The 15,748-nt window shown below is 42.2% G+C and overlaps 1 protein-coding gene across 4 annotated transcripts in view; it reads left to right on the forward strand.

Annotated features, from left to right (window-relative positions):
- Positions 1-15,748, forward strand: part of MYO16 (myosin XVI) — a 610,989-nt gene that overhangs the window by 136,695 nt on the left and 458,546 nt on the right. For 2 of the 4 annotated variants that reach the window (XR_006215346.1, XM_042980050.1), the window contains exons 1-2: positions 12,861-12,962; positions 13,241-13,504. Coding sequence is in view for 3 of the 4 variants with exons in the window: in XM_042980050.1 (XP_042835984.1) it covers positions 12,866-12,962; positions 13,241-13,504 (361 nt within the window). In the remaining variant the exon portion in view is untranslated. Of the gene's footprint in view, positions 1-12,853; positions 12,963-13,240; positions 13,505-15,748 lie in introns of those variants that run through there. The other 2 variants (XM_042980054.1, XM_042980064.1) reach the window with 2 other exon arrangements.

Here is a 15,748-nt window from a genome sequence, read left to right on the forward strand (position 1 = left end):
AACCAGAGTCTATAAAGCCAAAATTAAATATTAAATGTGCAGTTCAGTTTTGTTTCAGCTCATTTCAGGATTGAAAATATTTTATATCAAAATAGTGTCAGTTATCAAATATTTTATATGAAAGTAACATTTGAAACAAAAATCTTTGCAGGGCTTAGGGAAATGATGAGATAAAAAAAATTACTTATGGCCATGAAATTACAGTTGCACTGACACATACACACAAGCTTTCAAATAAAAGTAAATACATTTGGAGAGGAGCTGTTAATGCACAGCATTTGGTCATTGCTGTCTACTTTTTATTTGCAATGCTTGTTTCATAGTGTTGCTTCAGGACTTAGGCTAAAGGCATCCAGGAAGCTGCATGATTGACTGGTGGGGTCATGGAGCCAGTCAGGGCTCAGCTTCCTAAAGAGGAACCAGTGGGTTGAAACTGGCAGGTATCCCATTCTGAAACAGTCTGGAACACTAGGGAATTTGCCTATTACAAACATTGCCCGGCAGGAATAGAGTGAGCAGAGTCTCTTCCGGCCAGAATTAAAGATGTGTGTCTAGGAAAGGAAATGTGCGGATGTGGATTAAGAACAGAAAATTGTTTAAAGTTTGGAGGCCCAAACATGTATATTTGGGGTAGAGGGTCTAAATCTGTTTTATTCAGAATGAACCAAAAGAGAGGTTCTCTTTTGAGCTCCCCAGGAATTCGAGCTTGTCTGAGACTGTTTAATTCCAGAGCATCGCCGTCTCTTGGATGGATAGGGAAGTGATCACAGCCATCTTGGTGACACCCAGTAGCGGGACCATGGTGTTTAGAAAGGCAGGGCATTCAGGAAAAGTCAGGATTTGATTTTAGCAATATGGCATGCCATCAGAAGTGTCTGAGAACAGCCAGTAGTAGGCAGTTCCGATCTTAAAGGGTCCAGACTTCTCCAGACAAGTTCTCATTGAGTGTATATCTGATATAATAGCTAGTTGATATTTAGAGGTGGGGCTCCAAATGACCAGACTCTGGGGATCCTAAATGTCGTTGAGTTGTCTTCTGAAAAGGAGCCTGGTCATTCAGTGCTCTACATATCAAGATAAATCTTGGTTCTGGGCATTAGCACACGGGCATGATTTTGGAACCACCTATGACACAGTATAGAGCAGTTATGACATGACCTTCCATCAACCATAGATTTGATTAGACATGTGGGTCCACTTGGATAATGAACCGGAAACATTACCTCAAGGTGATAACCTTCAGATTTATTGTTACCCTGAAACAAATTCTGGGAAGAATTAGGACTATAAGTCTACCAAAAAGCTATTTATCATAATCAAATCACTTGTTAATAAGGAAATATTAAATGTAGAAAAATATAGGTTGATGTGTAAAAAAATATACTCCAGAGTATGCAGGAATTTTTATGTCCTCTGTATTTGTTTTATTTCCAATTTAATTTAAAGAGAGAACATTTTTCACATTCTCTCATTAGAAAAGCACAGAAATAATTGCACAGAAACCAAAGAAGTGATCCCTTGATATGTAAATGAAAAAATTTAAAGACAGCCAGTAGTGAGATGAAAAGCATTGTTGATTTTCTTAAAAAGAATTTAAATTACTTGAGTCTGTCTCTCCATTATTCAGAGAAATGTTTCAGTGCAGGATTCTACAAAACAGGCGTTGTAGACCTACATCCCGAGATATTTTAGGGCACAGCATCTAGATCTTCTTTGCCAAATGTAATTTCTTTTTACTATTTTTCACTCCACGAAGAGGGATATGAACCTGCAGCTTGATTACAAAGATGTTAAAATCTAGCACTTTTTAAAGACTTCAACCCTTCAGAAGAAGTTTTCTTTTTTAAGGCTCTGGGGGAGTATGTTGAAATTGATTATACTCTTGTCTTTGAAAATCCTCACCGTTCCTTTGTTTCATTGTCATTGTATATGCAGTAAAAATAACTCTGGAAGCACGTTATAACAATAGATTCTGAGAATAAAGCTTCTGCAACAATGGTTGGGCGCATAGACGTGAGTGCGTGTACACACACACACACACACACACACACACGGGCGTGCTCAACACCTGTGTGTGCACATATGCTAATTTCCGCCCCGGACAACTGACTTATGCTTCTCAGACTTCATAACAAACATTTTATTAAGTGGGATAAGCAAGTTTGCAACTATTTTCATGAAATACCTAAACCATTTTATTTTATTTATTTTAGAAAAAGATTTTTTAGAGAGAGGGAGAGGGCATGTGAACAGGGGAGAGGAATGGAGGGGTAGAGAGAGAGAGAGAGAGAGAGAGATAGAGAGAGAGAATCTTAAGCTGGCTGCATGCTCAGCGCAGAGCCCAATGTGGGGCTTGATCCTGAGCCAAAATCCAGAGTCAGATGCTTAACCAACTGAGCCACCCAGGGGCCCCTAAACTATATATATATTTTAAATTCCTGTGATACAGCCCCTTGTGTCTTATTCTCTTTTCTCCCCCCACTTTGTTTTTAATGGTGGTAAAACACATAAAATAAAATTTACTAGCTTAACCATTTTAAGTGTATCATTCACTAGTTAAGCATATTCACGCTGTTGTGACACAGGGCTCTAGAAGTTTTTCATCCTTAAGATCTGATACTCTGGGCTCATCAAACAACAACTCTCCCTGTCTCCCTCTTTTCAGCCCCGGGTAACCAGCATTCTCCTTTCTTATTCTCATATATCACACAGTATCTGTCACTTTGTGCCTGGTTTACTTCATATAGCATATTGTCAGGGTTCATCCATTTTATAGCATGAGGTAGGATTCCTTTCCTTTTTAAGGCTGTGTAATATTCCATCGTATGGATAGACCACATTTATTTATCCATTCATCCATTAGTGACATTTTGGTTGCCTCCATCTCTTGGCCATTGTGAGCTATGCTGCAGTGAACAGAGGTGTTTAAATGTATCTTTAGAGATCCTGCTTTCAGTCTTTTGGATATACCCAGAAGTGGGATTGCTGGACCCTCTGGCAGTTCCATTTTTAATTTACTGTGGAAACTCCAAACTGTTTTCCGTCGTAAACCATTTTACATTCTTACCAAGAGCACACAAGGGTTTCAATCTCTCCACATCCTTGCCAACACTTCTTATTTTCTGTCCCCCCCTTTTTTTCAGGGGTGGGTGATGGGTAAGAGCCATTCTAATGGGTATGAGGTGATGATTTATTGTAGTTGTCATGTGCAGGTCACTGAGAATTGTGAGCTTCTTAATATTCTTAACAAATATGCTTGTTGGAAATTTGTGTATCATCTTTGGAGAAATGTCTGTTTAAGTCCTTTGCCCATTTTTAAATTTGCTTGTTTTTAAGCGTCCAACTTCGGCTCAGGTCACGATCTCACAGTCTGTGAGTTCGAGCCCTGTTTCGGGCTCTGGGCTGATGGCTCAGAGCCTGGAGCCTGCTTCTGATTCTGTGTCTCCCTGTCTCTCTGCCCCTCCCCCATTCATGCTCTGTCTCAAAAATAAATAAAAATGTTAAAAAAAAATTTAAATTTGCTTGTTTAATTTTTAGATTATTGAGTTGTAAGAGTGTTTTTTTATATTTTGGATATTAACCCCTTATCAGATATATAATTTACAAGTATCTTCCTCCCTTCCTTAGGTTGCCTTTTTACTGTGTTGTGTCCTTCGATGCACAAAAATTTGCATATTCATCCATTTTGTCAATTTTTGCTTCTGTCAGCTGTGTTTGTGGTGTCCTATCCAAGAAATCATTGCCAGGTACAGTGTCCTAAAACTTCTGTTTTCTTCCATGAGTTTTGTACTTTTGGGTCTTATGTTTAAGGCTTTAATAAATTTTTGTTAATTTTTGCATACGATAGAAGGTTAGGGCCCAACTTTATTCTTTTTTAAATTTTTTAAGTTTATTTCCTTATTTTGAGAGAGAGACAGAGAGTGCAAACAGGGGAGGGGCTGAGAGAGAGAGAGAGAGAGAGAGAGAATGCTAAGCAGGCTCCGCACTGTCAGTGTAGAGCCCAACGTGGGGCTTGAACCCATGAACCGTGAGATCATGACCTGAGCTGAAATCAAGAGTCCGATGCTCAACTGACTGAGCCACCCAGGCGCCCCCCAACTTTATCCTTTTGCAGTTGCGTCTTATTATTTCTTGTGCTGCTATGACTTGTAGATTTTGGAAACCTACATCATTAGGTATGTTCAGCCTATAGACATACATTTCGCATCTCCAAAAAAATGTCTTCTCTTTGGTGTAAACCGTGAAAGTTAATAGAAAATGAGAGAAAAAAATATATAATCTTACTTGTATAAGTTTGTGTTCCCTAGAAGCAGAGTCTTGGGAGAGGGCTTCAGGAGCACACGGCAATATGCAGAGGGAATGTTCACCAGGGAAATCCCATAGGGAGTGAGGGAAGCAAGGCATAGAACAGAAATCGTATACATTTGAGGTCTTTGAGAGGAGGCATCCCCCAAATTGCAAACATAAGCTGGTGGAATTGACGTCGAATTCGTACCTGTAAATTCAGATAAATGCACATTCTTACCTACAAACGATAAAATGTATTTTCGTTCTTTTCACGGGGAAAATTGGAGCACTTATTTTTATTTTTATTTCATTCTGATGATTCATTATCCTCATGGAAAAACAGGGTGATAAGTTTTTCTTTATAAGTGTGCCCACAATATGTTGGACCTTTGGCCAGAATCCAGTCTATTCTCAGCCTTTTGAGGTCTACTCTTGGAAGACAAAAGCATATCCACCAATATCTAGTTAATTAATTAATTAATTAATAATAATAATAATAATAAAATGAGTCCAGCAAAATGAGCACCATTTGCTAACTTTCTTGCCTTGTTGGTGCCCTGTGGTGACAGCTGTCCTGCACCAAACAGTAGGTGGGCAGTGTTCTAAGAAGGGACCGTTCTCATGCTGGTTCCTGGAATTTGGAACCTGCCCTGACCGCAGCATGTCAGAGTCCATCCTGAATGGTCTTGATGAGCCACGTAATCTCACCTCTACATGTTGCCACAGAATGTGGTTAAAGAAAATGCCAACCTGTTTTCCTGAATGCCTGCACTATTTTACATTCCCAGCATCAAGGTGGAGAGATCCTGCTTCTCCACATCCTTGCCAGTATTTGGTATTGTCACTAGTTTTATTTTTTTAAGTTTTTTAATGCTTGTTTATTTTTTGAAAGAGAGAGAGCGCACAAGCTGGGGAGGGGCAGAGAGAAACGGAGACAGAAGATCTGAAGTGGGCTCCACACCGACAGCACAGAGCCCAACGTGGGGTTCGAACCCACGGACTGTGACATCATGACCTGAGCCAAAGGTGGACAGTTAACCGACTGAGCCACCCATGGGGCCCCCCAGTAGTTTTATGTTTGTTTCAGCTCTTCTGATACATGCATAGTGATGGGTCACTGCTTCCGGTGGGCATTTTCCTAATGGCTGGTGCTGTCAGAGGTCTCTTCCTGTGCTTGGCCGTCATCCATCTGTGCCCCTGAAACATCCGTCACTCTTCTCCCATTCTCCAGTTGGACCACCTGCCTTTTTGCTGCTGAATGTTAAGGCACGCGCGCGCGCGCGTGTGTGTGTGTGTGTGTGTGTGTGTGTTGTAGAGGTGATTCTTTTCTCTTTTTTTTAATATCTATTTACTTTTGAGAAAGAGAGAGAGAGCGAGAGCAGGGGAGGGGCAGAGAGAGAGAGAGAGAGAGAGAGAGAGGGAGACACAGAATCCGAAGCAGCTCCAGGCTCCCAGCTGCTGGCACAGAGTCTGACGTGGGGCTTGAACTCACGAACGGTGAGATCATGACCCCAGCCAAAGTCAGACGCTTGACCGACTGAGCCACCAGGTGCCCCTAGAGGTGATTTTTTGTGAGACAGGTGGTTACAAGTACTTTTCCCCAGAGGTGCCCAGATGGCACAGTGGGTTCAACATCGACTCTTGATCTCGCCTCAGGTCCTGATGTCACAGTTAAGGAGTCTGAGCCCCGAGGACAGCGCGGAGCCTACTCGGAATTGTCTCTCCCTCTCTCTCTGCCCCTACCCTGCTTGTACTCTTTATCTCTCTCAAAGTAAATAAATAAACATAAAAACAAAAAACAACAAAAAAAACTGCTTTTCCCCACTTTGCCACCCTGAGCGTGGCTTTCACACAGCCGTGTTGTGTTTTCAGATGAAATCCAATTCATTCTTTCCTTTTCTTTTATGGGCCGTGTTTCCAGGTCAAGTCTAAAGCAGGGCTCAGCGGTTCCATCCTGCGGCCTTCAGGATGCACTGCAGTTTTGTTTTACGTTCAGATCCGTGATCCGTTTCGGGTTCATTTCTGTGTGAGGTGTGAGGTTTGGGTCGAGGTTCGTTTCTCCCTAAGGGTGTCCAGGGGCCCCACCTTCGCTTTGGGAAGACTCTTCTCTCTGGCTTGCACCTGCACCTTGTCACGGACAGCGGGCCGCCCGTGTGCGGAAGTCTTTGCAGGTTGTCCTTTTCAGGTGCCATTGATCTAGGTGTCCCTCCTGCCAGTACCAATAGCAGAAAATCCCGACGGGTACATGTGGCAAAATAGACTTCTTTCCTCCAAAAATCAGAGAAGGGATTGTTTTCAGAGTTGACTTTTGGTACTTCTAATCTTTTTCATTACATATTATTTTTTATTTAAGTTTTATTTTTTTGAAGTGTATTTATTTTGAGGGAGAATGCATGTGCGCATGAGCAGGGAAGGGGCAGAGAGAGAGAGAGAGAGAGAGAGAGAGAGAAAGGCAGAGAGAGAATCCCAAGCAGTCTCCACACTGTCAGCACAAAGCCCGATGCAGTGCTCAAACCCACGAACCGTGAGATCATGACCTGAGTTGAGATCAAGAGTCAGGCATTTAACCAACTGAGCCACCCAGGTGCCCCTGTGTGTGTTTATTTTTATCTGCAACATGTATCGAAAGGTTTCTAGAGTACTTACAGCGGTTGTGGGAGAGATATATCTTCAGTTTAGCAAAGTACTTCCAATTTTCTCTTTCATAGTAATGGGACAACACTGTCAATCAAATGAGTGTGAAATGATAGGTTTAAAATTTTTTTTTAGACCTTAGTAAGGGTGCACATCAATTCCTAGGTTTGAAAATGTAACTTTCTTCTTGTGTGTGTGTATTGACTTGTGTTGATATGAATTCTAACGGCTGAGTCATAGAATGTGTTTGGTTTCTTACGAGGATAATGGTGTTTACAACGTAACTGATTTTTCCTCCTTTTACCCGCGTTAGGACAATTAATTTAATTCATGTAATGATTATAAATCTATTCAAGTTTTCACTTCTTGAGTCGTTTTTGGTAAGATATATTTTTCTAGATATTTTCTGTTTCTCATGCCTTCATCTTTGCTCGGTCTTTATTTCGTTTCTGTCCATTTGTACCATGATTTTATTATTTTCTTCTTTCTTGTTGGGCTTCCTTTACTGTTCTTTTCTATGAATCACATGTGTTGGTCACTGATGCTAAGAATACAGTCTTTTCTAACATATACATTTAAAGCTGTAGATTTATTTCTGTGAACGGTTTTAGTTTCATCCGTGAAATTATGATCAATGATTGGTTCTAAAAAAGTATTATTTCCATTATGCTTTCTTCCTTATATATGCTTTATTTTGAATCGACTTTGTAAGTTTCTGAACAAATTGGCAGGTGTGGTTCCACATCTGTAGTTGAAATCCAGTTCTCAAGTGTGTTAAGAAGGTGTCCGTATACTTTCAGTTCTAAAGCATTTTTTGAAATTTGCCTTGCTTTGTGCCCTAAGACAGAGTTAACTTCATAAACCATCCACGAATGTCTGCTCCCCTGAAAGTGGGTCCAAGTTTCTGGAAATGTCCTTGCTTTTACCATTTTTTCTTATCTAGCACTTATGGATAACTTTGCAAAAACTCTCCCGCAGTGAGTGTGCTGTGGCTACATGAAGATTTTGTTTAAATATTAAAAAAAAATAATAATGTGTATTATTTTTGAGAGAGAGAGAGAGTGAGCGAGAGTGAGCAGGGGAGAGGTAGAGAGGAAGACAGGATCTGAATTAGGCTCTGTGCTGAGTGGAGAGACTGCCACGAGGCTCAAACTCACAAACCATGAGATCATGACCTGAGCCAAAGTCGGATGCTCAACCGATTGCGCCTCCCAGGCGCCCCACCACATGAAGGTTCTGAGTCTAATGGAGAGGAAGGCATTTCTGGCAGTTGTATCCCCAGAATAATTTCCTTATTTTCCTAGTTGCCTTTTCCTTAACTTTATTCTGTATATTTCTGGCTTGCTACAACACAGCATCCTGAGATCACGGCACAGTGTCTCCAAGACCAAAGCTGCTAGTTTTTACTAGATGTTCCATAATGATTTCTGAACATAGATCTTTGCTGTTTCCTTCATGTATTTAATTTGCCGGCTCTCAAGTTTTATTTTATGGAGATGCATATTTGCTGAGCAGGGATTTCTGCCTATGGTAAATGTCTGTAAATATTTTTTAAAAGTTTATTTATTTTGAGAGAGGGAGAGAGAGAGAGGGAGAGAGAGAGAGAGAGAGAGAATGAGAGAGAGAATATCCCAAGCAGGCTCCGCACTGTTGGCTTGGAGCCTGATGTGGGGCTTGAACTCATGAACCACAAGATCAGGACCTGAGCCGAAACCAAGAGGCAGATGCTGAACCAACTGAACGACCCAGGCACACCAAACATCTCTAAATTTTTATCTAGGATTTCAGATTAGCCATGTATATAACCCGCATGCCAAAAGAAGGGTAGGTCAAGTCATAAGCATTTGCTACCTACTATATGTCAGTGCTGGGTCAGGTTGTAGTAATGTATATGATATTTCTGCCAGTGATTTAATTAACAACAAAAATATTTAATATCTGCTCTTCCAACTGCTGATAAAACAGTCCAAGTTCATGCTTTTTGGTGGGGGGGGGCTTATAGATAAACAAAATATCTGGTGTATTTTACAAACAGCATTGGTATGAGTATAATATACAGTCTAAGTGTGATGATTGATGCTGTAGAAATATATTTCAGGGCGATAAAAACTTAAGGAGAAAAAGCAAGAAATAGGAATTGGAAATACTGTTAGGGAACAGTTGCAAATAGAAATAAAGGGGCCTGTGAAAGCATCACGAGGTTGGAGATTTTGAGCTAAGACCAGGAGAAGGGAAGGATGCTAACCACTTAGCCTCCCTCCATCAGATGAATGTTCCAAGCACCGGGAGTAGCAGGTACAAAGACCTTGTGCCGGGAACATTCTTGGCTCATGGTAGAACCAGAAAGAGCAAAAAAGGGAGAGAGAACTCTCCATATAACACATTCCCTTTTCTTCAGTTCTCTTAACGTATTCCATGTATACACACAGATCCTCGTGATATATTCCTCATAAAAATAATTACCATTCATTGAGTATTTACTTTGTGCCGGACATTTGGACATTTTTTTTTTTTTTGCAAACTATCTCCTATTTTTTAAGTATCCCAGCAAACTTGAAACACCAGCTCTTTTTTATTTATTTCAAGCATCTTAGAAATGTTGAAAATTTCACCCCAGGTCATAAGTAGAAAATGTGATACCTACAATTGGAACTCAGTTTTAGTTTTTCTAGTTTTTCTGTTATTTAACATTACCTTCTACAAGTGAATAATTTTGATGATTAGGAATTTAAAAGCATATGGTCTCTTGTCTGCTTCCTATGATGACTCAGACCCAAATATATGTATATATATATATATATATATATATATATATATATATACACACACACACACACACACACATATAATGGGTAGCACACACATACACACACACACAGTTATGCTTAATGTTACAGTTATTTTCTCTTGAGATGTGGGTAATTCTTGATGCTGCTTCTCTTACACCTTGGGGGTCTTTCTGGAATATCTTTTCCTGAGTATTTGTGATTCCGATGCAAGAATGAAGCCATGAGTCTCCATGGTGGGCTTGATGCAGTGGTTGTGTGGAACCTGGCCCCCACACTGAGGTGGAGAGAGCACGTATTCTCATCTCTCTGTTTAGTAATGCGACAGAGGTAGCTTGGAATTGACTGTGAACTGTGCACCGTGGTAATAGGCAGACGTGACAAGTCAACGATTTCATTCCCACTCCACCCCTTCTGACTGTTACAAATTTGCTAGAACCCCACTTGGTAGGTAGCAATGGTCCAGTCCTGTCATTCAAAATTCTGCAGAGCTTTGGATGTTCCCTTGATCACCATTTAACACGGTCGAAGAAAACCAAACAAACTTCTGAACGACGGCACCCTCTAGCTAGGGTGATGTTAATTTCTGGAAGAGTTAAAACCCAAAATATCAGCGCCTAACTACAATCGAAGTGAATTTATTTGTCAGATGAAAAGTTAGGACAGGGGCTGGTTCGTGGCAGGTGCTCCAGGGAGCCATGGGGGGGGGACCGAGGCTCCTTACCTGGGACCATCTTTGCTATGTGGTATCTACGCTGCCATATCCATAGGCTGTAGGAGGTTTAGAACATGTTAAAGTGCATGTGGGCTTTTTTTTTTTTCCTTTTTATGAGCCAGCCCTGGGAAGGTCAAAACTGACATCAACTTACGTGTTTAAGGAGAAAAGAGAACGGGTTTCCCTAGTCAGTCTCTGCCGCAACAATGAAAATATGCTCTGTTTTACTACAGCACGTGCCCTGTATCCTAAGGAACTCACGTATTATTGTGAGAAGGTGGTTTGTGTGAAGTGGAAATGGTGTTAGTGCACGCGTAGCCTTTGGTGGGTGAAGAGCGCCAAAATAGCGGGAAAGAATTAAAGTCTTTTCCAGGGAAGAGCCCTCACTCAGTCCAGCCGCTGGGCAGGCAGAACCAGGTCAACTCTGCTACAGGACAATTGAGACCCAGTGCCTGCCCGGGACCCCCCGCCCGGGGAGGCCAGCCAGCCTTGTCCAGCTCAGACACCGTAGTTCCTCTTCAGCCGCACCCCCCTGCCTGCCTGGCCTGCCCAGACTGTCACCTGAGGTGCTAATGACTGCTATTCTTAGTGCCCTGGTGACCAAGTTCCACAGGTTCTGGGTGGACTGCCTCAAAACTCCATTTACCATTACTATGTCATTTTTAGTGTGGTATCTTACAGACTGACTACAGCACGTATACATGATGCAGCTGGTCCATCCAGAATTAGACAAAAAGAAAGTCACAATGCCCGATGTGCTTGTAGAACGTAAAATAAATCTCGAAGTTCAGACCATTTGAAGTCAAAGCATGGGGAATTATTTGACAAGAAAATATGTGAAAAATTCACATTTTATACATGGATGGACGTGGGAGTTCACAGCCTCAGCCTCTGATTTTCCAAATTGTGAGAGAATTAATTTATGAACATCCCTCAGCGCTCCTTTCTGACAGACCCGAGAGGGCTGCTCGATAAATCGTGAGCTGACACTACAGACTCCTTCAGAGTTAATTGAAAATTTCACAGGAAGGTTTTTCTCATGAGCGGAACACTAGAAGACTGTTGTGTTTGTTGGGTTATCCTGCACCTTCGACTGCCTGCTGATCAGCACGTAACACTCTGTGAGGTCACTGGTCTGACCCTCTGGGTTTTCCCGTGGTTCTGCTGATTCCCTGGGCACCTGCTGACCAATCAGGAAGGTCACGGGAGTCACAGTGTCCCGGGAACCCACGTACAGTTTTCGGTACAGGTTGCAAAGCAGAGAATCTTTCCTGCCGTTATTAATGAGCTGTCCCAGAGGATCTGTTTGTGACGGTGATCCTGGCTTTTATCACACAGACTTCAGAGTGATTTGTCATTATTTCAGAACTGCTGCTGTTTCTCTGTGGTTAGGTCACTGGAAAGGGAATGCTTTATGTATAGTGTTTTTTCCAACACCTCACTTACAAATACTCACAAAGATGGAGATGTTTATGAAATTAATACGATTCTAAAATGTTGTCAAATGCTAAAAAAACGACCAAAACAAAATTTCCCAACTCTGCCTCTCCCCTGTCCCCCTTGTGGATGTTAAGTTTCTGGCTGTAGGGAATCCCCGGCTCTTAGTCTGTCCTTTTCTTGAGCCTTTATGGAACATTTGTGGCTGTCACAGAGTCCTCTTTTTGGTCTTGGACAAATCACAGCCTCGCTCAACTTCGTTTTCCTTACTTGCAAAAGAGAGATGGTCTTGCCTGGCGGTTGTGAGAATGACACTTTGCAAAGCCTCAAGTGAGACAGAAACGGAATTTGCACTGTCACAACTTGGGGCCCTTTCAGAGGAATTGGGCACATCTCCAAAGACGAAGAAACAGACCCCTTTCTGAGTGATCTTTCCAGATATAGTGTATGATCAACCACACTTTGGGGCACACGTCGCTGCTTTTACTTGCTTGAGACTTAAGATCATAGATATCTGAATGGAAGAACATACCACGCTTATCTGAGCCTGTGCATTACATTCTAGAATTTTCAGTGTTAATTTTCTGCCAAGAGTAACATTTATTCTAGTGGTAAACATAGGGGTCTGTACGATTCCGTTACAGGTGTTTTGAGTGGCATTAAGAAGGAATATCCTAGCGAAAGAAAGGGAAGATTTTCAGCTTCAAGAAGGAGAGCTCACTTTGTTAATCACTATGTTAATAAGACAGAGACCACAACGGCAACAGTTCTATCCACGACTTTGAATTGCCAAGAGAAAAATCTGTCTCATTGCTTAACCATTATTAGGTCTCTTCGAAAGGGATATTACCAATCACTAAGAAAAGTGTTTAGCAATATGTTGGTGGAAAATATCCAGCGTGTCACATGAACAGTTGCTAGGCTACATAGGTTCTATTCCATTAGATACACAGAGTCATCGGGATATACAAAACCAGTTTTATTAGGCTGTGCTCAAAGACTGGGAATGGCTTTCTGCCAGAATTTCACACACAGTTTAGTTGGCATTATTCAACGAAGGGGCTTTAATGCATCGGTAAAACTTTTAGGCCTTTACAGAAACAGTAAGGATGGTTTGCCAGTAATTGCGTTGTGCAAAGCCACACATCTGTCTCTAATTTTCTTATTTGTTTTATCACCATGCAATGTTGAGTGTGACACCAGTTCCCTTCGCTTCTCCCCTGGTCTGTAAGCTGGCCTGCGTGCTTGCGTGCCAAGCGCAAAGGGGAGTGAGTGAGTTTCTGACCTCTGGGGTGGGTAATGGGAAATCGAGCGTGCTCTGTGGTGCTGCCGTATTGTCGTGACGGTGGGTCCACTGACTTTCTCACCGTGTGTCTCGCAGGTTGCTTTCAGCTATGTAACGTGTTTCGAACCCATGAGATGGAAATTGACCAGTGCCTGCTGGAGTCCCTTCCCCTCGGCCAACGGCAGCGGCTGGTGAAACGCATGCGCTGTGAGCAGATCAAAGCCTACTATGAAAGAGAGAAGGCTTTTCAGAAGCAGGAAGGGTTCCTGAAAAAGCTGAAGCATGGGAAGAATCAAAAAGTTCATTTTAACCTCGCTGACATGATACAGGATGCAATTATCCACCACGATGACAAAGAAGGTACAGGGCACACACGTTTTCTCGTGTGGGTTTCCTGGTGGGGAGATGAAGGGTAACATTTCTTCTAAATATTTGGGGCTTTTTACTGAAGGTCTGAAATCGTCCAGGGAAAATCCTCTTTCTTTCTTTTTTTTTTTTTTAATTTTTTTTTAACGTTTATTTATTTTTGAGACAGAGAGAGACAGAGCATGAACAGGGGAGGGGCAGAGAGAGAGGGAGACACAGAATCGGAAGCAGGCTCCAGGCTCTGAGCCATCAGCCCAGAGCCCGACGCGGGGCTCGAACTCACAGACCGTGAGATCGTGACCTGAGCTGAAGTCGGAGGCTTAACCGACTGAGCCACCCAGGTGCCCCAAAAATCCTCTTTCTAATGAACACAGTTAAGACCTCCAAGTCTCTTAGTAAAATGAACAAAATGCAAACTTTTGGTGAAATTATTGTATATATATATTTTTAAAGAACTGCCTACCTGGAAAGCATGTGATTTCCCCAATTTTTAATGAACCTTTTTCTTTCCCTGCCCCCCCCCCCAATGAAATTGTTTCCTTTGAGGATGAGATTGTGCTGCAAAATTAGTTATTGTCTCCTTCTTGGTTAGGAATACCAGAGGAGTAGGAGGTAGCTCCTTTTTTGTTATTCATATTTCACTTATAGCTCTTCATGTAACAGCCATCTTCTCTGTGGAGCTGGAAGCACCTCGAGGGGCAGTGGTGCTCTCAGCCAGGTTCACTGGGCCCTTCTGCTGGTGCTGGTACCTTCCAGTGCTGTTGAGTGAAAAATTGAAGCAGTTTGTTCAAGTTCACCAAGCAGTGGTTGTTGGAACAGGTCTAAATTAGAATGCAGGTAGACATAAGCCCTATATTGATTTAAAAGGAATGCAACCACAAAGTTTCTTGGCAAAGTTATGAAGTCTCTCGTGTAAAGTATCAACAGGGCAAATAATGCCTCAGTTTGGGTTAAAAAAGTTAAGAATGGCAAAATAATAAACCCAGAGAACAAGAGGAACTATTTAATATATGTATAATATGTAACACTTATAATAAGATATAATATTAGGGGAAGACAATGAAGACATAAAATCTGAATTAATACTGAGGTAGGCATGTCACTTGGGTGGTCAAGAACAGGAAGAGATATGAATCCTGTCTTTAGAAAACCTCTAATCTCAGTAGAGAGGGGAAAAGTCCTCATAATAAAGTAGAAAACGATCAGTAGAAATGAAGTCTGGTAGAATGGGAGTGGTTGGTGGTAGAAGGTGTTTTTTCGGGGGCTCTGAAGGAAGGAAAGCCAAAACCACACTTGGGCAGTGTGGCCAACAGCTGCCAGCGTGAGTTCTAGGCATGGAGATTTGTCAGAAAGGGGCAGGGGTGAAGAGGGCGGCTGCTAAACTGGTTTCCAGGAGATAGGATTATTGTGGATACTTCACACCCTGAAGCAGAACACAATGGGAGCCATTGTATGTTCCAAAGAAGAAAACTCACATGCTGCAAATAGCGTTTAGCAAATATTAATCAGGGGTGTTTACCTGTAGGATGGATTGAAGGGTAAAGGTAAGAAGTATGGGTAAAGACACCGACTGAGAATCCAGGGATGGCAAGTCAGTGTTAGAGTGAGCTGGGTTGGGATAGTAGCAGTGGGGATAGGAACCAAAGAACTAACTCAGAAGCTGTATTTCATAGGAAAAGTGTGGTAATTTATCAAATATTTATTGAGTCTTTATTATGCAGCAGGCAACTGCGAAGGAAGCAGACAAAATCTGGCTCTGGGATGCCCAACTGTCTAATGTGTGTGACCATAAATAATGAGGTAGAGTTAGGTATACAATATGGTGGAAGATGAGGAATATGGAGGGAGGAAGACCAGAAGGAGGTGGGGAGTTGGGCGTATGGATATCTGAGGAGGAGCATTTCGTGTGAGTGCAGAGCCATGAGGGGGAGCATCCCAGCCTGGGGCGGGGGCAGGGGGCAGTGGGAACCAGTGTGGTGGGAACAGAAAAATAAAAGAAGATGATGGAAAGCAAGCAGCCAGCAGGTAGGGACTGCAAGGGTCAGGGAAAGCATTTTGGCTTTTGCGCTCAGTGAGTTCGTTCTGAAGCCACTGGGGGGTCTTGAGCAGAAGAGAGACCTGGTAGCACATAGGAATTAACAGAATCAGCCTGGCTGCTGCACTCTGACTTTAATGAGGAATCGTGAGGGCAGAAGCAGAGAAATCGGTGTGGAGCCTTTGTCAGTGAGCTGGGCACGA

The sequence above is a fragment of the Panthera tigris genome, chromosome A1 (genome assembly GCF_018350195.1).
Source record: "Panthera tigris isolate Pti1 chromosome A1, P.tigris_Pti1_mat1.1, whole genome shotgun sequence".
Lineage (NCBI taxonomy): Eukaryota > Metazoa > Chordata > Mammalia > Carnivora > Felidae > Panthera > Panthera tigris.